At 54.4% G+C, this 23,574-nt stretch overlaps 1 protein-coding gene across 6 annotated transcripts in view; it reads right to left on the reverse strand.

Annotated features, from left to right (window-relative positions):
* BANP (BTG3 associated nuclear protein) overlaps positions 1 to 23,574 on the reverse strand; it is a 116,931-nt gene that overhangs the window by 26,381 nt on the left and 66,976 nt on the right. For 4 of the 6 annotated variants that reach the window (XM_059153414.1, XM_059153417.1, XM_059153412.1 and 1 more), the window contains 2 exons: positions 23,474 to 23,545; positions 22,121 to 22,159 (listed from right to left, as the gene is read on the reverse strand). In XM_059153414.1, coding sequence (XP_059009397.1) covers positions 22,121 to 22,159; positions 23,474 to 23,545 — 111 coding nt within the window. The remainder of the gene's footprint in view (positions 1 to 22,120; positions 22,160 to 23,473; positions 23,546 to 23,574) is intronic. The other 2 variants (XM_059153413.1, XM_059153416.1) reach the window with 1 other exon arrangement.

Consider the following 23,574-nt stretch of genomic DNA (forward strand, 5'->3'; position numbering starts at 1 on the left):
AATCTGGGGAACAGCAACGCAAAACCTAAAAAAGGCAGTGAAGCGGGAACGAAGTCTGGGGTGGCTGGTACTCCTCCCCGTCCCTCCAGAAACGCCAGCACTCCGGGGAACAGAGCTCCACCATGTGTTTTAAAACGTTCCAGCAGGTTGAGGGGGCGTTAATAACCGAGCCAAGGTCAGATCTGAAGACCTCCAGCTTCTCCCGCGGGTTCCAGGCCTCCGGCTTCCAGAAGGGCCGCGTGGGGTGGGCGGGGAGCGGGTGAGACAGAACGGGAAGGGCGTGAAAGGTCTGCACGGCTCCACGGGAGTCGGTCTCCGCTACCTGGGGCCGGCGACGGGGAGCCGCTGAAGGGCCAGCCACGGGTGGGCACACGGCCTGGGCTCCCCGTCCCGAGATCGTGCTCCCACGGCCCTGTTCACTGCTTCAACATGGGAAACTCACTGCTTCTCGTGCTGTTCGCCGTGTGGGCAGAAGAAAGAGCTTCAGAAAGGGGCGAGGCCCTCTCCCTTGAGGTCACTTCGGTAGAAAGCTCACGAGGGCCCTGCTGTAGGAGTTACAGATGCCAGCCGGGGGGTGCGGAGGCTGCACTGAGCGGATGTGGGCTTCAGGCTCTCCCCTACAGACGGCACCGTGCGCTGGTGAGAATGACACGCAGCCCCCAGGCCTGGAGGGAAAGATCAGGAGAGGTGCCTCTTGCCTCAGGGCGTACCCCAAAGTCAACACCTGAGTCGGTGTATAACCGTGACAGTTCGCCAGGCTGTAAACACACAGGGGCCCGCAGGGCACACAGCCACATACTCGTGTGAGCTGCTGGCTAACGGCGTCCGCGCCTTCCAAACACGGCAGGGCCACAGCGTCTTTCTTCTACTCTGGGAAGGCTCAGAAATGCGGTTCTCTGCTGGGCAAGACTAATCACAGGCCGGAGAAGGCCTCATGAGGGACAGCATCTCCCCCCGGGGCCAGGACAGCACGTGCCTCTCCAGGCATCCGTTCCAGAGGTGACCATGCCCATAACCCAGTCTCAAAGCACAGCCCGACCGGCAACAGGAAGCCCTCCGCACCGGCTCTCCTGTCCTACAAACATGGGCCGCCAGCAAGCCCGCGAGGTAGAGCCTCGGGGGACGGTCCTTGTCACTCTCAGCCACAGTGGGTCCCCCCTAGAGTGCTGCCAGTGGCTACAAGATCAGGACCACATGCAGCGTCGATGTCCCCAGAGCTCGTCGACTGCCACTCCACCAACGCAGGAGCAGGACCATCAGAGCAGGGAGCTTGCGGGGTGCGGCAGGACGGGCTGGGATCCCGGGGCCTCAGCCCAAGCGCATAGCCCTGGGCATCTGGCAGACGGCATCTTGTTAGTTACCATCAGCTCCACGCTGCCAGGGAGGAAGGGGGCCTCGGGGCTAACTTGTGTGCGGGCACCACAGGCCAGTAAAAGTACAAGCAAAGAGCAGCAGCTCTGAGCACGGCTGTGCCAACTGCGGGCCCAGCTGCCTCCCAGCTCGGGGCCAGAGCTGATTCCGTGTGAGTGAGTGGTCGGGGACCAGCCAGGATAACCACACACCAGCCACGGGGCTCCCAACACTGAGGGACACTGTGTAGGCAGAGCCCTTGCCACCCCGGCCTTCGCAGTGAGAACACAGCCACAGGCCTTCAGTTTCCCTTGGGCCGATCGTCTCCTGGCAGAACTCCCTCTGATGGCCGATCTCTCCACCCTCGGATGCCAACGAAGCGTCATCCCAGATGGAAAAGAATTCTCTCGAAACAACTCATCCACTGGCTACGCCACGAAGGCCTATTTCTGAGGAGGCCAGGCTGCCCCTCCTACTTGAGCAAACCTCCCACTCACTGCGCCCCTCACGGAACCCCATCAGGACACCTGTGTGCAACAGGCCCACCAGTGGCCGGCAGCCGGCGGCCTGCATCTGGGCGGACGGCCCAGGGGGTGCACACGTGCCTCGGCTGGCCCCACTCCTGGGGAGGGCACATGTGCACGGACAGGCAGGGTGGCTCTCGCGGCCTGCTGGCCATGTTGTTACTCTGCTCAAGGCCTCCGGCGTCAAACCACATGCGCGGCACTTGCCGCGTTCTCCGGCGACGAGGCTGAACTCGGAGCTCGGGCCAAGCGGCCGCGCTGGGCATGGGCCTGGCCCTGACTCCATGCACACGGCATCGAGTGCTGCACGAACCTCGATGACACAACATGACGTGAGAACTGAGGCTGGAGGTGAAGGCAGCAGCTCAGCGGGGAGGAAGGAGCAGACTATTAACAATCCGTCTGGGTCACTTCACAAGCTGTTGGTTTGCTTCACTTTGCGGCAACCTGAAACACGACCTGAATTTTTAAACATACACGACTGTTCACACGTCGAAGTAATCGCTACGTCATTTTCCACCCGTCGCGTGGTTTGTGCACACAGCAGCTCTCCGTCCAGGGTGCTCCTGCCGCCCCCAAGCCCGCGCCCCGCAGGGTCAGACACGCCCCCTCCAGCCCAAGCCCGGGCAGTCCCGCACTCTGCATCTGCGGGCGAGAGCCGCAGCGTCTTCACCCAGTTTCCTCGCAGTCCCCTCGCCACCCGTGAGAGCGGAAACCAGGACCTTTTCCAGCTGCTCAGAACGCGGCGGAAACCACCCCGTTCTGGGACCCGTTGCTGGGTCAGGAACAGACCTCTGCTCTTGCCCTCGCCTCGGCTGTCACGTGCGCGGTTCTGCAACGAACCGGCACGAAGTTCTAAACCTCGACCCTTACAGAGCTTCCCTCCTGGACGTGGTGGGCCCCGTCGGCCGTGCCCGCTGCCGGTGGGAAAACCGCACCAGCAAAGACTCCCAGCGAGGGCGGGGGACCTGCATGCTGTCCTTTGGGTTCCCAAGGTCAGCTGCTGATCTTAAGTCACTCGGCTCGCCACCAAACAGCAGCCAACTTTGCTAACCAGGCACCCCGCTCAGAGCAGACCTCGGATCTCCAGACACGGCTTCCTCATGGACACACGAAGAACTGAATACTCAGCGGTTCACTCCCGAAGCAGGTGGAAAATGCGAAAGTTACACTGGGCTTAAGACTTTGTCCTTCTGCAGCAGTTCTGTCCTTTGACAACCCAAGGGCCCCGTGTGACGTCCCTTGGGCTCCCGGCTCTTATCCATCAGGATTCGGCCCACAGTGCGCCTCTTGCCACCACGCTGGCCAGCAGGCAGGTCCTCGGTGGCCCTGCCTCCTCCCTGCTCAGCATCCCGAGGGTCGACCGTGTGTGTGAGGCCTCCAGGCTCTGAACGCCCCCGGCAGCCCTCCCGGCCCTGAGCCACCTGGCTGCTCTCTCCTCCCACAGTGTAAGCCCAGAGTCCACAGGGAGGGCAGGGAATAGGCTCAAGCTGCGGGCAAGGGGGCCCATCAGAGGGCCCGAGTCTGCATAAGGCAGTGCTGCGTGTGATCAGAGTAGGGATGAAACGTCCTAACACATGGCCCTCTCTCACTCCCCACCTCTGTGACGAGTAAGAAGTGAAACCTTCACGCAGTGCCAGGGAGTGCCGCCTCCCTGCACAACCGAGAGATTCAGAAATCCCATTCCTGGGACCGCGGTGGGGACGGTTTCCTCTCCGCAGATGCCGCCTGCTGGCACGGCTCCCAGAAGCGAACCCTCAGGTGTCCAGAACCTTCACAGGCTCCTCAGCTGCGTCCCAGCCAAGCGACCAGACCCGCGGGCATGGCCGCCAGCCCGTCACGGGGACATCCCCACCCACGACACAGCAGGCCCAGTCACCACACACACAGACGCATCAGGGGGACGCGACAGAAGAGCCCGGGGAGATCGGCACACCTCCCTTACACAGAAACACCTGAACCTGGATCTCACCAAAAAGAAATTCTGGAATTCCTCGGAAGTCAGTTTTCCAGTTTACTGAGCTGTGCACTCTAAGGAAGCGCCCTTCTGGGGTGTGCGGGTTGTCACCCTCGAGGACAGCCATCAGGGAAAGTGCGGCTCCACTGCGGACCGCTCGGAAACAGGAGAGTTTCAGAACGCCTCGTGCTTGCGCGTCCTACAACTAAGAGCGAACAGAACCGTTCTCCGCTCACTGGCTCGTCAATACGTCACACCAGCAACGGAGGCTGTGCTCCTATACTGCGTTCTGCAAGGAACAGAAATAGTAAAATCTGTGGACCTAAGGGTATTCAAACGATTTAATTTACCTTTTAAACACACTTGACAATGATTTTAAGGTCTGCCCTTGATTTGAAGACACCCCCCGCCGACCATCTGCAGTCACAGGACCTGGATGTGAGATCTACCCCAGGGAGCTCAGGCTGGGCCGTGGGCATGCGACCAGCACAGAGTGTGTCCAGACAGGGAGGACCCAGGGGTACCACAAGGCTCCTCCAGCCTCAACTACACGGGAGCTCCTCAAAGACAGAGTCATCTCAGCTACGCCAAATTGTAGAGCAGACACGTACGTTATCGGTTCAGGCAACTCCTCTCGAGAACACGGCAGAATATCCTTCCCGTCAAACCACAGCCTGGACAGAGCAGCCCGGCCGTGACCCCGCAGGGAAACATGGCTGGCCTGCGGAAACAGCCCCAACTCACTGTCGGAGGGCTCGGAGACGGGACGCTCCAGAACATGTCCCTGTGTGTCCCCCTGACTGGAAGCCAGTCCGTGTGGCTTCGTGTAACAAGCCTCTGCTGGGGACCAAAACGATTCCAGAATAACCTGAGCCGGCGGCGGAACACAGGGGCCCGCAGACCCATCCAGGCCAGGCGCCCCAGGCAGGCTGACGGACCCACGGCGCCGCACTAAGCCAGCCCTGGAGAGGCGGCCCAGCCTCCCCCATCCGGCAACAGGAGATGCAAACTCATTAACACCAAACTCATTCTGCTCTGGCCTTTATGACTTAAATTCTACTTTCCACCATCTCTAGTCAGGGAAGGCTTTTCCATAAGGGACCGATGCCCTGAACTACCTGTAGGTCCTCCAAGTTTCCTGTCTCTGTCTGGCCCGCAACAGCTGTACTTTCGTGAATGACATGTTCTTCTTAGAAGCGAAGGGACCCAGTGCATGCTGTGTGCGAGGTCAAGGCTGTCGTCGACTGTGAACCACCATCCAAAGCCGACAGCCACCCTCCCAGAAACACAACCCTCTTACTGCCACAGAGAAGGGCCCCTACGTGCACACACAACACACCTTCTTCTGCACACACACACCCCTTCTTCTCACCCACTCCAAAAGAAGTTGTGCATATAAGACGTTGGATACTTCCTGCCTCTTCTAATCTTTTCCCCAGCTCGTTCAGAGGCCCCATTTCACGGGAAAAGGTCTGAAAGCTACTGAAATCTCCTTTCAAGTATGAGGAGGAATGCAAATGCCAAAGAAGTCCAGAGACGTTTAAGAGTTTAAAGACCGCCGAGCTGTTGGCGAACATCCCGAGCCGGGATGTTGGCGAAGCTACCCCGGAAATTCACCATGAGCGCAGCCCGGACTCAGAGCTGTGCCACCGAACTCTGCTCCGTACAAGTGCATCGGGTGTGCCGGGTGTGCCCGCCACGACAGGGACGGGCTAACCCGAACACACATGGCCCCCAGGCGCTGGCGTGAACGGGTACCGTCCGGGACAGAGCCACACACGCACTCCCCTCACGCACATCTCAGAGCATCAGCTCCCACTATGAAACACGATCACATCCCCACGCACATCAAGGTGAAACAACCCTGAACCATCCCGTGATTCACGCTCGAAGCACAAGCAAAGCCCAGGTCTTTAAAGACGGCCTGCGAGGCTACCAATCTCCCACGTGGAGAGAAGTCACGGACCCCAGCAGGACTCTTTCCAGAGACAGGATGTTGCCCAGCGAGAGAGTCTGGAACAGAGCGCGTGATCGATCCTCTAAAATCTGAATCCGGGTCCCCCGCTGGGCACTGGCCGTGTCGGTAAGCAGCCCTGCGCGCCTGTGCCCACTGCTCGTACCACGTGACCAGAAACGGCCCTCACAAGCGCCCCTTCAGTCCCTTGGAGTCTCCGTGAAGTCCCGGCCCCCAGCAGAAACGTGGAGGAGCCTCGTGGAGGAAGCACGGCCGTTCCAGGAGCCCCAGAAAGGACAGAGAAGGCAGCGAGCAGAGGGGACAGGCGCGAACACCGCGCAAGACTGTGAGCAAGCCCATTCGATCTCCGCGGCGGTGGCTTCCCGAGGCACGGACCCCTCCCGGGCTTTCCCTTCCCAACCAAGCCCACGTGCACAGACTCCAACACACACTTGCTCCCGGAACTCAGCCCCTCCCCAGCAAAGCCACAGGAGAGGCTACGATAGGGTCCAGCTCCGGGGACGGGGACCTGAGGGCCTGCAGGCCCAGTGCCTGCTCCTCACGGGGCTTTGGAGGGCAGCAAGGCGCCGTCGGCTCTCTGGAGGGCATTTTCGCGGGACAGGCACCTTCCTGCATGATGCACAAGATTCAAGCGACCCTGAACCTCTCGTTCCTGGTGGTGTCTTGATCTCTAACGAGTTAGTATTGACTATGAGGAAGCAGGTGCCTGTCCTTGGTGCTGAGGAGCCCATAAGCAGAGGGGGACCGTGGCCATCGTGCGCCACGGGGACCAGAGGTCAGGCAGCCGCGGCGGCCACTCTCCAAACACAGACTGCTTTTGGACCAGTATTTCCAGTCACATGAATACATGTTTAGGTCTCTGCTTTGTTTTCGTAAACTCCCAAGAAAATGACATGAACAGAACGAAAAGCTATTTCAGGACCCGTGTAAATGTAGACTGTGAAAACCTGAGCTCGCTACAGGCAGAGCAGAAAGACGGAGGACGTCCCGCGGCTCGGGGGGGCCCCGGCCCCCGCGGAGAACTACGGAGACGCACCCGACGTGCTCCGTCGGCGAGGCTGCTCCGACAAAGCACACCGTGACGCACACGGAGCTCCTCAGTGAGGATCTGGGCCACACGGGTGGGCTACGTGTGGGCTGCTGCCTGCCTGAGGTCATGACCCCAGCGCTGACAGCCCGCCCCCAGCCTGACCGCCGCATCCGGGAGAGCCCCTGGGGCCTGCACGTGTTGCCTGAGTCACGCAGTCGACGTCTCCAGACACACACTCAGGCGCTCTCCAGGGCCCTGTGCCCCGCCCTAGAACGGCCAGGTGCCCCGCAGCCCCGGTCCCTGCACGCCTGCCATGCGTGTGGGCAGAGCCCCTCCCTGGGCACAGCCTGGGCCCTGCCCTGCAGGAGCTCACAGCCAAGCCATGCTGGGAGCAAAGTGGAGGCCGAGAGACCCCGAGACCCTCCGTGCAGGCACCCTCGACCTCACCCCTCGCAGCGCCCTCCCGGCAGAGACAGCCGGGTCACCACAAGACTTGGCAGGCCCACAGCCTCGGTTCTCAAACGCTGGCTACGTCCCCTCTTGGAAGCCAGCCACCGTGCTGTGAGGCCCAGGGCCACGAGGGGAGTCTGCACAGGGGAGGACCAAAGGGCCTCAGAGCCCCGGGCCACGGGCCAGCCCAGCTACGGCCTGACGGCAGCCTGCTCAGACCCCAGATGACCCCAGTGACGCCGTTCCACACCGAAGCCCCACCTGCTGCACCCAGGAAAACCAGATCGTGAGGCATAATGACCACGGCTGGTCATCAGCCCTGTTTTGGGGCGGCATGTGGCACAGCAAGAGGGAACTAAAGCGAGCGTTATGGTCCAACTCCTTGCACAGACAAGTCTCCCGTGCCCAGGTCCCCACGCCCACCGCTAGACCGGCATCCCTGTCCAGCCCCCGCCACGGCTCGACAAGCATCCCCGTCCCGGCGTCTACAGCTCTACTCCAAGGTTTCTGGCACGTGCAACTTGCTGTCAAATAGTTGAGAACACAACGGATCCACACACACTGTTACCAAACGCGTGCATTTCTGCTTATCTGTACTTTCATACACTGAATCTCGACTCACTAGTGACTGGCTCTAATCCAGGCAGAGCGAGAGCCAGGCCCTCCTGCACTGCCAGCGCCGAATCGTGTCGGCAGCTCTGAGGGATACGGACCCTTCCGGTCCAGAACCCGCCCTCACACTTACATGACCGGCTCCACCCGTCCCTCGAATGCCCCAGCAGTCGTCAGGGAGAGGACGGCTCACGAGCCCAGCTGCACGAGACGAGCTGCAGCCGCCGTTTCCCTGCGGGTCTTGCCTAAGTACCGCACAAAGCCACAGACAAGGGCCGCGTCCTGGCTGCCCTGACGGGACCGCGGGGCCACGCAGACCCGTGCTCTCCTCCATGGCACACTCGGGCAGAGCGGCGATGCAGCTCTAGTTACTACAGCACCGTTCCCAGGGCTCATGCCGTCTAAACCCCCAGAAGACAAGGATCTCTAGAGAAGGGAAGAGGAAACAAATAAAACATTTCTGTTTTAGCAACGTAATGAGTTACAGGAGGCGTCGGGTCCTGATGTGCAGGCTCGTGGCTGGAGCTCCGCATCTTGAGCGCGTGAACTCAGAGCAGTCTTGCTTCCACAGTCGTGCCAAAGCCAGGCTCGTCTCACCAGAGACCCCCGCGGCCCCCGCCATAGAGCAGGGCACACCACGTGGGTTCACGCTGTCTCCCAGCGTGTCGCGAGGACGCAGACTCCGACACCTCACACGTCCACGGCGCCGCTTGCTCCGTGGAAGCCGAGGCAACAGACGACGTTCAGAACAAACGTCCTTCCTCTCTGGACACTTCCTCCCGCCTCAACTCACGCCGAACCACTCAGGGGGAGGCCTGTACTTCCACGTTTAATTCTACGACGGCCTCGCCGGCTCGTAAACTGAGGGTAATTATGCAGCTGTTCTTCCAACTGATTAGATAAATCTGAAAAATTATTGGGAGCTGGCAAGCCTTCGATCACATAAAATTAATCAGAACCAAAGCATGCACTGTCCCTCCCACTGTCTAAACCCTGAGCGACCACATGTTCCCTACAAGGACCCAGCAACATTTTTATCCGAAATTCACCCAACCGAAAACCACTGTAACAAACGCACACTCAACTGTGCCGCTGCACGTGACTTCGGAGACGCTGGAGCCGCGACTCATCGGGGCTCGCCCGTGCTGGCGCCCGTCAGCTGTCCCCGCCATCCTAAGGGTCACCCCATGAGTCCAGTGTTTGCTTCTGCTAGCACCTGGGGACACTGTGCCTGGGGTCAAATCCACACGGCGGCTTTGAAGTCCTGGCTAGATGGTCCTGAGTTGCAGCCAGGTAAAGACCAGATGTGACCGACACCCACCACGTCAGAGCATGACGACGACCAAGCACTCCATCATCAGGACACGGGGCCTGAACAAAGCACGACTCCTCTGTAGACAGAACACTGACCTGGGGGCGTTTCCTCTGAGAAGTGGGGCGTCTGGGAGGGGCAGGAAGGCACTGCCACTGTCGCCACTGGCGGTAATGGCCCAGAGAGCCGCACGCACGTGCTCGGCGTCTCACAAGGGCCGGACTCTGACTCATGCCACAGGGTGCTTATCTGCAGGCCCTAACCGGGGTTCTATGAACAGAGGGGTGGGCGCACCAGGCCTCCCCTGAGCGGACTCCACGACACACAGAGCCAGGCCGACCGGTCCACAGGTGAGCAGCAGGAGCAGCGCGGGACACAGTGGCCCCAGCCCTCCTCTTAGAGGAACGCATCCGATTTCTCCCCTTCTTGCCTGACAAAGCGCTGCTGGCGAACCACAGGCGAGCTCCTCCAGGGAGGCCAGGGTCCTGGTGTCCAAGGCTGCAGACTAATATGTTGCACTTTGTTGGGATTGTGTGGGGAAGGCCCCCCTTTTGAGGCTCACATTCAAATCTTGAAAGTGGAAAAGGTTTTAGAGGCCCTCTTGTTGCAAAGACCCCATCTTCCAGAAGAAGAGGGAGAAGTCCACATCCACAAAGCGCCTTGGGACGCCCGCCTCAAAGCCAGGAGAGCGGGCAGCGCTCCACCCGCGTCGCAGGCCCTTGGCAGCCTGCACGCCCGCTCCCAGGAAGGGCACCGCTGTCGAAGGCAGACATCAGAACAGCATCGTCTGCCCCGAACCCCGAGCCCGCGCATCGTCCCTGTGCCCACGGAGCAGCCAGCCTCACGAGGCGCAGAGCTGTCGGGCCAACACAGCACGGGAGGGAGGGGCTGCTGGACAGTGAGACGCGAACAGCCCCGTGACAGACGAGGGAAGAAAGTCAGGGCTGTGCCAGGAAAAGTCACAGCGAAAGGACAGGCACCACGCTGCGAAACCCAAGGCCCATCTACTGGAACTCGGGAGTCACTCCCCAAGCATCCCCAACGGGCTCACTCTTCTTTAATACAGCTTAATGCACACAACCGGCCAAATTCTAATCCTGTATTGTTCATCTAAAATGGTTTTGAAAACATCTTGCCAAGGTTAAAAGTCTCTACAACTTTACGAGCCCATCCCGTGTATTAAGGGGCAAGGCTAGCCCAGCACAGGGTTCCGCTACAGCCGGACTGCCCTCCTCGGCCTCGGTGACCAGTATCCGTGCTCGCCACATTCTGCTTTCCAGATGCAGGGACAGAAGCAAGACTCGCGGGAATGATGGAGAGGCTGTCTTGACTGACATGTTCGCTCTACAAGGCAAAACTGGTAAGAGCCAGACCTGGGCATCTTCCCGGCCATGGGCATCCCAGCTCCTGTGTGACGTCACAGGCCCGTGAGTGGCCAGCTCTCGGAAGCACGTGCGCCCCACTCGGGGTTCTCTAGAACACACACAACCCCTCTGGCCTTCCAGCACTGTGTGTTAGCAGCTCCCCAAGATGACCAACACGTGCATGCTTGGCCCTTCTTTAACAGAACACATGAAGCCATTTTTTTATAAGCTGAATTTCTAAACCATGTTGCTTTACACTGATTAGGCTCAAAGAACCTTTCTTTTTTTTTTTTTTTTTTTTAAGATTTTATTTATTTATTTGACAGACAGAGATCACAAGTAGGCAGAGAGGCAGGCAGAGAGAGAGGAGGAAGCAGGTTCCCCGCTGAGCAGAGAGTCTGATGCGGGACTCGACCCTAGGACCCTGAGGTCATGACCTGAGCCGAAGGCAAAGGCTTAACCCACTGAGCCACCCAGGCGCCCCTCAGAAGACCTTTCTTTAAAAGGCTCATTCATGGTGCTAACTTTAACGAGAAACGGAATATATCCTAATTAACTACTGCTTTAATGGGTACCTGGGTGGCTCAGGTCATGACCCCAGGGTCCTGGGATCAAGCCCCACATCAGGCTCCCTGCTCCTGCTTTTCTCTCTCCCCATACTTGTGTTCCCTCTCTTGCTGTGTCTCTGTCAAATAAATACATAAAATCTTTTTTTAAAAAGTAAATAATAAATTTTAAAAATTACTTAAGGACATCACAGAGCTACAGGTTCCTAAGACAAGAAAGAGACATCAGTGGTCACCTGTTCTAGACCTTTTCAAACCGCAAGCCATGAAATAGATTTAATGTGTCACAACCAGTACTCGAAAGAGATTTTTAAAAACAAGAAAAAGAGAACAAAGTAAAAAGTATTAGAGCAACCAGAGTGCAGTGAGGTTAAGTAGAAACCCTTTTGGGAACCTGTTCCAGCTGCGCGTGTGCACGTGAGCACGAGAGGGTGCTAGAGTCCTAAACGCACACCTGTCTTCATGCTGTGCACCCGGACACAGTCTAGGCCCACAGCACAGACCCATCATTCGACCGGCGGTGTACCAGACCTGCAGGGTGGCCCAGCGGCCACAGTGAGCGAGGACGGGCTCGAGAAGCGAGGAGGACTTGGAGCCGAGGCCCAGTTGGCAGGCAGAGCGACTGCAGGGAGGGGAGTCCCTGAGGACTCCTCTCCCTGAGGAGGCCCCCGGCCCGCATAAGGGCCACATGACTCCATGTAAAAGTTCCCATGAGCTCCTAATTTCTCACTGAAAATGCATCTCAAAATCATTTCATCCGCCTCACGGCAATTTGCAACCTCTATGGCTCTTAACATTTGAAAACCTTCTGTTTTCACTTTTTCAGAATCTTCTGAAAATCCACACCAAATTTCAAAATGCTATTATACTGGGGCACCCAGGGTTCCCATCAGTGAGCGTCTGACTCTTGATTTCAGCTTAGGTCATGATCTCGGGGCTGGGAGATGGAGCCCTGTATCAGGCTCAGGGCTGGACGTGGAGCCTGCTTGGGATTCTCTCTCTATTCCCACCCAGCCCGCCACCGGCTAGCACCATGAGCTCTCACGCTAAAAAAAATTCTATCACACCAACCGCTAACTCGGAAAGCTGAACTCCCTTACACAAGCGATCACTTCCCATGCCGAGCACCTTCGATACACGTCTACACACGCAACTCGTGTTCTGAGCGTCACTATCAGCCAGGGTTAGCTTTAGGCTCCTCCTGAGAAGCCCAGATTTCCCTGTCCCTGATCTCATTCACTACACAAAGTCCATGTGCCCAAACAGATTCCACAATTCCGAGTCACCACGTGGGCAAAAACACACCCAAACCCTTTTAAGTCCTCACGTTCTTTACAAGGCTCTGTGCTCTCGGTTCACGCGACACTGAACATGGATCCTGAAACAGTCGCGGCTGACAGAGATGACAGCAGCACGAGGCAGTAGAAGAAATCACCCGGTACCCACGCTCAGGCTGCCGACAAAAGAATCAGCACGGCACAAACGGGCCCAGTAACGTGCCTCTGAACGAGAACCATCGTGAGCAGGACCACAGATCTGCAGCCCACACATCTCACCCCCAGGAGCTGTCCTCGCCCAGAGCCCAGGCCCGAGACCAGGATTCATCACTGCACGTGAACTTCGCCACAGTAAATCTGACTGTCTAGACTCCCCCAAAAACAGATCAGAAGAATGAGGAAGTGGTCACTGCGAGAAGACACAGGTGGCCAGAAACAGAGGGAAGAGAACAAGAAACATGTAACTGGGCCACCAGCGGGCGCCGTGACATTCCCTTGAGAGAAGGCTTCCAACTAAACCCCCAGCTCCCTCCCACTGTGCATGTCGGCTCTCGCTCCGTAACGTTCCTTCCCACATCTGGGGAGCACGGGACACTGCTGTGTCTCTAATGCACCAGGCCCATGCTCACATGCCCCTGCAACAGACCCGCCACGGGTAGGGGCCACGGCCCAGGGAGGAGAAGCACGTGTGGGCTCCCGAGACGTAAGGCGAAACCGCATCCGTGTAGGGCGCACCGGCAGGCGGCAGCTCTCCCTCTCCCGAAAACAGGGTCCGCCCAGAGTGACCATGCACGCGGCTCTTACCCCCTCCCCACCCCGGCATGAAGCGCGGAGCTTTCCCAGACACCAGGCGCTGACACAGAAAGTTATCCCCGTGAACAGCCCGTGACGCATTGGACCAGGGCCCAAGAGAAGTGGGAAGGGCCGCGGTGGCTCCCAGGGTCAGGAAGCAAGTGGGAGAAGAGACCACGGGCTGTGTGTGGCCGCCGCCCCCGCGCGACTTGGAGCTGTGCTGGAAGGACGTGGAGGGCGGCCACGTCGTCGGGCCGCAGGGAGTCTTAACACGAAGCCAGCAGTCGGTGAGTCTGCGCACTCTATAAGACCAGCAGTACGAGAACTTCCTCACGGGCTTCTGCAACTCAGGAGGCTATCAGGCTACCCAATGAGCCCCTCTGCTCCCTAAAACCAGAACAAGCCTCAGGCGGTGCTCTTCAGGAAACCACACACCCACAAAGACACCAGGACCGGCACGGGCCCCACCACGTGGGAACTGGGGAGCGGCTCTAAGACCGTGGGGCCCCGTGTGAGTGACACGGAAAGAGCCGCAGCGCCTGGCACCGTCCTCCTGCGGGTGTGCGAGGCCAGGGGAGGCAGGCTGGGGCGCCGGGGGGGAGAAGGGGCGGGGGTGAGGGCAGGGGAAGGCCTCACGGCGCCCCGGCTTCCAGCACAGCCGTACTTCTCACTTGCCCCATCACGGACACCACGTGGGACGGCGTGTTCTGTCTTGCAAAACATCATTCTGTTTTGCAAATTTTTGGTTAACGTTAAAAATGAGGCTATCTCAAGCAGAATAACTTAACAGGACCCAGAGTCCGCCAAGTGATACGACAACAAGGAAACGGAAAGGACGCGCTGGACAGACCGGCCGGGAAAGGCAGCTTCAGAGCAACACGTGGGGTCTGTTTAAGTCAGAAAACCAGGCTGCCCTTAGGAAAGCAGAAGGCGACAGCTGGGAAAAATCCTCCGGCCACCGTTGGCGTTGTCTTGCCTGTCCTCGAGCTCCGTCTCAGCGGCCGTCCCGGACAGGACGGATGGTGAGCGCCGGGCAGAGCTGGACGGCAGCACGCGCTCGGACAGGCAACCGTGAGCAGACGATGAGTAAAGCACCATCGGCCCGGCAGAGACGGCAGGCAGGGCAGCGGCCCACGGCCCTTCTCAGGCAGCGGCGAGAGGCACGGGTGCTGGCGGTCGAGCGTCTGGGGAAGGCCGCGGCCCACACAGACAAGCCCAGGCCTGCGGCCACAGTGAGGCCCACAGCACGCGCAAAGCACGCACAGGACACTCGGGTCGTACCATGCTGAGAGCGGGCCTCCTCCAACATGCCCGGAGCACCTCAGGGGCTCAACGCCGGGCCTGTCATCTCGGCCACAGAGGCTGGAACCTCGGCCTTCCTGACCGACTCCGGATGTGCTGTGTCCAGCCGCACACGGTACTGCCATCATAGAAAGTCCATGCTGTTTTCCCTTTCAAAGCTTCCGAGTGGCCTTCCGCTCAGGAACAGAGACACAAACGGGGGGAATCCGACATCACGTGTGATACTCCGGTGAGGACAAACACTCAGTGGTCAAAACCAGAGGTGGATGATGGGCAATGACCCGTCCTCTCCTACCCGAGACGGGAGAGCGCTCTCCCCACCCAGAGAACACGGGCGAAAGCCGGCCGAGAGCCGCCCTCCACCTGCCTGGCCCAGCGACCTGCTCTCCAGACAGGGTCGGGGACACGGCGGGGCGCCTGGCGATGGTGGCATTGCCTTGGCCTCTGGGGGCGCCGGGCTCTGACGGAGACCCCGACGGAGGGGAGCGCGGTGGCCGCGGAGCAGGAGGCCGAGATACCATCAGGCCGAGGAGCTCGGCTGGGAGGTCTTGGCACCACTGCGGACACCCACAAACCTGCAGGAGACGGAGGAGAGCCGCAGCTCCAGGACCAGAAGATCGAGCCGTCGGGGACGCACGGAGACGCGATCGGAAGCTTCGGGAAGACAGGCCGCGGCGGGAGGGGCCGGCTGCCAGCCAGCGCAGGAGCAACCCAACTGTCACAGTCCGCCCCAGAGGCTAAGCGGGCGCTGCCCTCCGGGGACGGTCGGCTCGGTCCCGCAGTCCGAGTGCGGCAGGGCTCGTGGGTTTCGGCGCCGGCCGCCCGCCGCAGAGCCGGAGCCCAGGACGCGCGCTCGGCTCGGGGTCACCTCAGGCCAGGAGCCGAGGCACCATCGGGCCACCGCTCTCCCGCAGGACCCCACAAGGGCAGACCCGGGGACCCTCCGTCCCCTTGGGATGGGGGGAGGCCCGGGAGTGCGTGGCCGGACTCTGCGGGCTCTGCAGGCGCCAGACACAGAGACGCCGCATCACAGGCCGGGGAGCTCGGAGCGCGGCCGGAGACGCCGGAGACGGGAGGACCGACGGCTTCACCGAGGAGCCACCAGGGCTCTGGGCTCCTCCGCCGCAGACCGGGCGGCCGCCACCTCGGTTTGCCTCCGGGGCTCTACGGACAGCGCGCGGGGCCCAAAAGCTCCGAGAGCGAACCCAGCGGATGACTCAGCCCGGGCGAGGGCGGCGCAATCCCGCCTCGGACAACGACGACTGAGAATCACGGCAACAGGCCCCTCCCGCAGATCAGCAGGAACGTCCAGCCAAGTCCAAGTTCACCCATTACCGAGACCTGCGGAACTTCAAGCTAGGGGAAAGCGACCCATAGAATTCCCAGCTTTTTTCCCATGATCCTCTAGTCATGCAAAGTTAAATTTAAAAAATTTTTTTCTATTTTTCTATTTTTATTTTTCCTCTTTGCTATTTTAACATTTTAAACTATCTTATCAATACATTTTTAAAAATCTTTTTAAATTTTCATCATTAGTCATATTTTATCCCTGTATTGCATTTAACCTTAATTTTTATATATAGGGTTTTTTTCCTTTAAAATTTTGGGATACAATTTCTCTATTAGATCAAAATATACCCTGGGGCGCCTGGGTGGCTCAGTGGGTTAAGCCGCTGCCTTCGGCTCAGGTCATGATCTCAGGGTCCTGGGATCGAGTCCCACATCGGGCTCTCTGCTCAGCAGGGAGCCTGCTTCCCTATCTCTCTCTCTCTCTCTGGCTGCCTCTCCGTCTACTTGTGATTTCTCTCTGTCAAATTAATAAATTAAAAAAAAAGCTTTAAAAATAAATAAATAAAAATTAAAAAATAAAAATATACCCTAAATGGAGCACATGGCTTTGTTCTAGTCTCCAGCCTGATCACACTCCTTCCTTTTCTTTTTCCCCACCAACTTCTTATCAATTCCTTTTTTAGAATCTTTTCTAATATTCATCTTTACAGTCATATACCATCCCTTCATTGTGTTTACCCTTATTTTTGTGTATATATATGTTTTTCTTTCTTTAAAATTTTGGGAGGTGGTTTCTTCTAACAGACCAAAATAGGCAGAAAGCATATTGGAGCAAACTATAATAGGTAATTTACCTAATATGGCAAAGGGAACAAGCATGAAAATCTAGGTGGCAAAGAGAACCCCCTCAAAATCAATTTAAAAAGGTCCACACCCCGTCATCTTAATGACAAAGAGAATACTTACAAGTCTTAATGACAAAGAGAAAATCCTGGAAGCAGCTCGGGACAAGAGGTCTATAACATACAACAGTAGAAATATTAGATTGGCAGCAGACCTATCCATAGAGACCTGGTAGGCCTGAAAGGACTGGCATGATATATTCAGAGCACTAAATGAGAAAAATATGCTGCTAAGAATACTATATCCAGATAGACTATCATTGAAAATAGAGAGATAAAAAGCTTCCAAGACAAACAAAAATTAAAAGAATTTGCAAACACCAAACCAGTCCTACAAGAAATATTGAAAAGGTCCTATAAGCAAAGAGAGAGCCTAAAAGTAACAGACCAGAAAGGAACAGAGACAATATACACTAACAGTCACCTTACAGGCAATATAACGGCACTAAATTCATATTTTTCAAAAGTTGCCCTAATCAAAAGACAGAGGGTATCAGAATGGATTAAAAAAAAAAAAAAAAAAAAAAACAAGACCCATCAATACGCTCTCTCCAAGAAACTCATTTTAGACCCAAAGATACCTCCAGAGTTAAAGTGAGGAGGTGGAAAATAATTTACCATGCTAACGGACATCAAAAGAAAGCTGGGGTGGCAATACTTATATGAGATACCCTAGATTTTAAGCCGCGGACTATAATAAGAGATGAGAAAGGACACTATATCATATATAAAGGGTCTGTCCAACAAGAAGATCTAACATTTTTAAATATCTATCCCCTAACATGGGAGCAGCCAATTATATAAACCAATTAATGACAAAATCAAAGAAACACATCAATAATAATATAATAATAGTAGGGGACTTTAACACACACCCCCCTTACTGAAAGGGACAGATCATCTAAGCAAAAGACCAACAAGGAAATAAAGGCCTTAAATGACACACTGGACCAGATGGACATCACAGACATATTCAGAACATTCCATCCCAAAGCAAGAGAATACACATTCTTCTCTAGTGCACATGGAACATTCTCCAGAACAGATCACATCCTGGGTCTCAAAGCAGGTCTCAACAAGTACTAAAAGATGAGGATCATTCCCTGCATATTTCCAGACCACTATGCTCTGAAACTAGAACTCAATCACAAGAGGAAAGTTGGAAAGAACTCAAATACATAGAAGCTAAAGAACATCCTACTAAAGAATGAATGGGTCAAACAGGAAATTAAAGAAGAACTGAAAAAATTCATGGAAACAAATGAAAATGAAAACACAACTGTTCAAAATCTTTGGGATGCAGCAAAGGCGGTCCTAGGAGCAAAGACTAGAGCAATACGAGCCTTTCTCAAGAAACAAGAAAGGTCTCAAGTACACAACCTAGCCCTACACCTAAAGGAGCTGGAGAAAGAACAGCAAAGAAACCCTAAACCCAGCAGAAGAGAAATCATAAAGATCAGAGCAGAAATGAATGAAATAGAAACCCAAAAAACAGGAGAAAAGATAATGAAACTAGGAGCTGGTTCCTTGAAAGAATTAATAAGATTGATAAACCCCTGGCCAGACTTACCAAAATGAAAAGAGAAAGGACGCAAATTAATAAAATCATGAGTGAAAGAAGAGAGATCATAAACAATACCAAATAAATACAAACAATTATAAGAACATATTATGAGCAACTATACACCAGCAAATTTGACAATCTGGAAGAAATGGATGCATTCCTAGAGTATCAACTACCAAAACTGAACCAGGAAGAAATAAAAAACCTGAACAGACCCATAACCGGTAAGGAGATTGAAGCAGTCATCAAAAATCTCCCAACAAACAAAAGCCCAGGGCCAGACAGCTTCCCAGGGGAATTCTACAAACATTTAAAGAAGAATTAGTACCTATTCTCCTGAAACTGTTCCAAAAAATAGAAATGGAAGGAAAACATCTAAATTCATTTTATGAGGCCAACATTACCTTGATCCCAAAGACCCCATCAAAAAAGAGAATTACAGACCAATATCCTTAATGAACACAGATGCGAAAATTCTCACCAAAATACTAGCTAATAGGATCCAACAGTCCATTAAAAGTATTATTCACCACGACCCAGTAGCAATTTATTCCTGGGCTGCAATGTTGATTCAACATCCACAAATCAATGTGATACAATACATTAAAAAAAGAAAGAATAAGAACCATATGATACTCTCAACAGACGCTGAAAAAGCATTTGACAAAGTACAGCATCCTTTCTTGATCAAAACTCTTTCAATTGTAGGGATAGAGGGTACATACCTCAATATCACCAAAGCCATCTATGAAAAACCCACAGTGAAAATCATTCTCAATGGGGAAAAACTGAGAGCTTTCCCCCGAAGGTCAGGAACATGGCAGGGATGTCCATTATTTCCACTATCACCACTGCTATTCAACATAGTACTAGAAGTCCTAGCCTCAGCAATCAGACAATAAAAAGAAATTAAAGGCATCCGAATCAGAAAAGAAGTCGTCAAACTCTCACTCTTTGCAGATAATATGATACTTTATGTGGAAAGCCCAAATGACTCTACTCCAGAACTGCTAGAACTCCTACAGGAATTGAGTAAAGTGTCAGGATATAAAATGAATAAACAAATCAGTTGCATTTCTATACACCAAGAAGATAGGAGAAAGGGAAATTAAGGAGTCAATCCCATTTACAACTGCACCCAAAACCATAAGATACCTAGGAATAAACCTAACCAAAGAGGCCAAGAATCTGTACTAAGAAATCTATACTCATGAAAGTACTCGTGAAAGAAATTGAGGAAGACAAAAAGAAATGGAAAAACGTTCTGTGCTCCTGGATTGGAAAAACAAATAATGTGAAAATGTCTATGCTACCTAAAGCAATCTACACCTTTAATGCAATCCCTATCAATATACCATCAATTTTTTTCAAAGAAATGGAACAAATAATCCTAAAATTTACATGGAACCAGAAAAGCCCTGAATAGTCAGAGGAATGTTAAAAAAGAAAGCCAAAGTTGGTGGCATCACAATTCCAAACTTCAAGGTCTATTGCAAAGCTGTCATCATCCAGACAGCATGGTACTGGCACAAAAACAGACACATAGATCAATGAGACAGAATAGAGAGCCCAGAAATAGACCCTCAACTCTATGGTCAACTAATCTTCAACAAAGCAAGAAAAAATGTCCAATGGAAAAAAAGAGTCTCTTCGACAAATGGTGTTGGGAAAATTGGACAGCCACATGCATAAGAATGAAATTGAACCATTTCTTTACACCACACACAAAAATAGACTCAAAATGGCTGAAAGACCTCAACATGACACAGGAATCCATCAAAATCCTTGAGGAGAACACAGGCAGCAACCTCTTCGACCTCAGCCGCAGCAACATCTTCCTAGAAACATGGCCAAAGGCAAGGGAAGCAAGGGCAAAAATGAACTACTGGGATTTCATCAAGATCAAAAGCTTTTGCACAGCAAAGGAAACAGTTAACAAAATCAAAAGACAACTGACAGAATGGGAGAAGATATTTGCAAACAACATATCAGATAAAGGGCTAGTATCCCAAAATCTATAAAGAGCTTATCAAACTCAATAACCCAAAGAACAAATAATTCAATCAAGAAATGGGCAGAGGACATGAACAGACGTTTCTGCAAAGAAGACACCCAGATGGCCAACAGACACATGAAAAAGTGCTCCATATCACTCGGCATCAGGGAAATACAAATCAAAACCACAATGAGATATCACCTCACACCAGTCAGAATGGCTAAAACTAACAAGTCAGGAAATAACAGATGCTGGCGAGGATGCGGAGAAAGGGGAACCCTCCTACACTGTTGGTGGGAATGCAAGCTGGTGCAGCCACTCTGGAAAACAGCATGGTGGTTCCTCAAACAGTGAAAAATAGAGCTACCCTGTGACCCAGCAATCGCACTACTGGGTATTTACCCCAAAGATACAAATGTAGTGATCCAAAGGGGTACGGTATGCGCACCCGGATGTTTATAGCAGCAACGTCCACAATAGCCAAACTATGGAAAGAACCTAGATGTCCGTCAACAGATGAGTGGATAATGAAGATGTGGTATATATACACAATGGAATACTGTGCAGCCATCAAAAGAAATGAAATCTTGCTGTTTGCGACGACATGGATGGAACCAGAGGGTATTATGCTGAGCAAAATAAGTCAATCAGAGAAAGACAACGATCATATGGTCTCTCTGATAAGAGGAAGTTGAGAGGCAAAGTGGGGGGTCATGGGAGGAAGGGACGTAAAAATTAATGATGGGACCGGGAGGGAGACAAACCATAAGAGCTCAATCTCACGAAGCAAACTGGGGGCTGCTGGAGGGAGTGGGGAGGGAGAGAGTGGTTGGGTTATGGCCTATGGTGAGTGCTGTGAAATGTATAAGCCTGACAATTCACAGACCTGTACCCCTGGGGCAAACCAACACACTGCATATTAATAACAATTAAAAAAAAAACACACCTCATGTGTATGTTCAAGACGAAACTGGAAACAGAGAAACTCCAATCTAAACAAGTGACTTAGGGTCCGCGGTGCTTCTCCCAAGGCTTTCAGAGGTTCCAAATACAACACACGGGGTGCCACTGTGCTCTCGTTTCTGAGTCCAGGGACACCCATGCTCCAGGCCCCATGCATGGCAAATACCAGGCCCCCACCAACACAACAGGGCCGCACTCGGCTGTTTCGAAGCAGGCAGCCCAGCTGGTCTCGAGAACAAGAAGTATTATTGTTGTGACAGCAAATGAGCTCTCGTGGCTCCGGGTCTCGTGGTATCAGGAAGATTCTCCAGACTCTCTTTCATCATTTTCAAATACCACAAACATCTCTGTAACAGAAACTCTCCAAAAGGGCATGGAAATATCAATGCTCCAAGTCACCGACAATCTCACTGGATGTTAGCAAGCTAAAACCTCCCCGCCGGAGCACTCCACCTCGTAAACACGGTACATATCCCAAGTGTTCAACGACTATTCCGTTATGCTTTTTGTCAAAGATTTTTTTTAAGGCTGGTGACTGGCATTTTGCAGTAACCTCCACGAAAACCCCACCGCACTCTAGTATATAACTAGTGCACAAACACGGCCACCGACAGCACATGTGTAAGCTCACAGACGACAACGCTACAGGGACGGATGTTCCTCTACAAAACAAAAAACTACATCACACCCCACAAAGCCACACATGTAGCCCAGAGCCCCACCTGTGCACGTGTCCACGTGCTCCAAGACGTCCGTGGCTGCAGGGCTAGCACTGGCCTGTCCCCGAGGCTGATGCCGCACCAGCATCCGGCTGCCCACCCCGCCCCGTAGCAATGCCAGATCTGGCGACACCCACGGCAAGCTGGCATTAAGGGAGCGCATGTGAGCACTTACCTGCCCATCCTGGCCCACATGGTGGATCTGGAGATTGCCCTGCAGAATGGGTGAAAAGGCAGAGATCAACGACCAGAAAAACTTCCAGACACAATGAGACAGAGGCAGGGGCAACCGTGCCATCTGTGAATAAACAGCAAAACTATGTGTACGAGTTCTACAAAAAGTCAACCCCTGTAACAATGAAACACCCAAAACAAAACAAAATCCGAGTTTACAGACTATTTTTTCTTATAAAAACCATTGTGCGCCCCCCAAATGGAATTGTCATGTTTTCCCCCAAATTCAATTTTGAAACAACTTTAGACCGAGGAGAACAAGAAGCTGTTGCACAGCGCTGTCCCGTGTACTCATCACCCAGGGCCCTGACGGGGACACCTGAAGCACCCAGGGGCAGGGCCCCAACCAGGGAGCAGACAGGACACAACATAACTGACCAGATCCCAGGCCCACTGGGGTCTGACCAGGTGGAAATGCATTTTCATTTGTTTAGGAACAAATGACTGTTACAGCACTAAGAGGCTCTGCTAAAACTGTCTGTACAGGTAGCTTCGCTTTGACAAAGTATTTGTTCAACGAACAAGTGTTTTGCATGTGGGGACCAACCGCGGCTGTAACTTAGGACAAAGTAATTATTGACGGCATCAACGACTTCTTCTGATTCAGTGCACTCGACTCCTCATGGCCACAAACACTGGGCTACATGGACAGGAGGGACGCGCTTATGAGATGTGAAAAAAGGGGCGGATTCATGAAATCCAAGAGATGTTCTCCTGACTTTTTGGGCAGAAACAGTATGAACACGAATGCATAACGGTCTCCCTCCAGGAGGCTACCGTAAGTTCCAGGGTGTAGAGTGAAGGATCCCCTATCCTGGCAGGCGTCGGGGGCCACTACCTGGGCCTCGAACCTCTCTGCGCCCCTACAAGGGAGCCCCCCGCCCTCAAGGGAACCCGGTGCCTGCGACCGCCTCCAGCCGCACCGTCGGCTCTCCTCTCCCGCCCAGCGCTGTGGCCACTCCATGAGCTGGCTGCCCTCCTGCGGGGGTACCCCCTCACAGGACCTGGCCAGCGCTCACTCAGCAGCAGGTCCTTACCCCCCCCCCACCCCTGCCCCGAGCACCTCTGGGCCACTTCCCTCTGGACGTGGCCTGCTGCCAGGCACTTCCGTCCTAATAACATGTCCTAGGTCCCTCTCCCCGCAGCCCCGTCCCCGACCACAGCGACCTCCTGAGGAAACGGGAGTCAGGTGGTCACTGCGGGAGGCTGTGTCAGCTGGGGACTCCCAGCCATCCCCCCTGCTGGACCACGACCACAGAGCAGGCCCAGGGCAGTGCCGGGGGCCTCGACTTACCTCGCTGTCCTGCGTGATCTGCACCTGCTCACCCTGCGGCACCTGCGCGATGTGGAGATGGCCCTGTGGGATCCGCAGCAAGAGAAGACACCAAGAAGCAT

The sequence above is a fragment of the Mustela lutreola genome, chromosome 16 (genome assembly GCF_030435805.1).
Source record: "Mustela lutreola isolate mMusLut2 chromosome 16, mMusLut2.pri, whole genome shotgun sequence".
NCBI classification, from domain to species: domain Eukaryota; kingdom Metazoa; phylum Chordata; class Mammalia; order Carnivora; family Mustelidae; genus Mustela; species Mustela lutreola.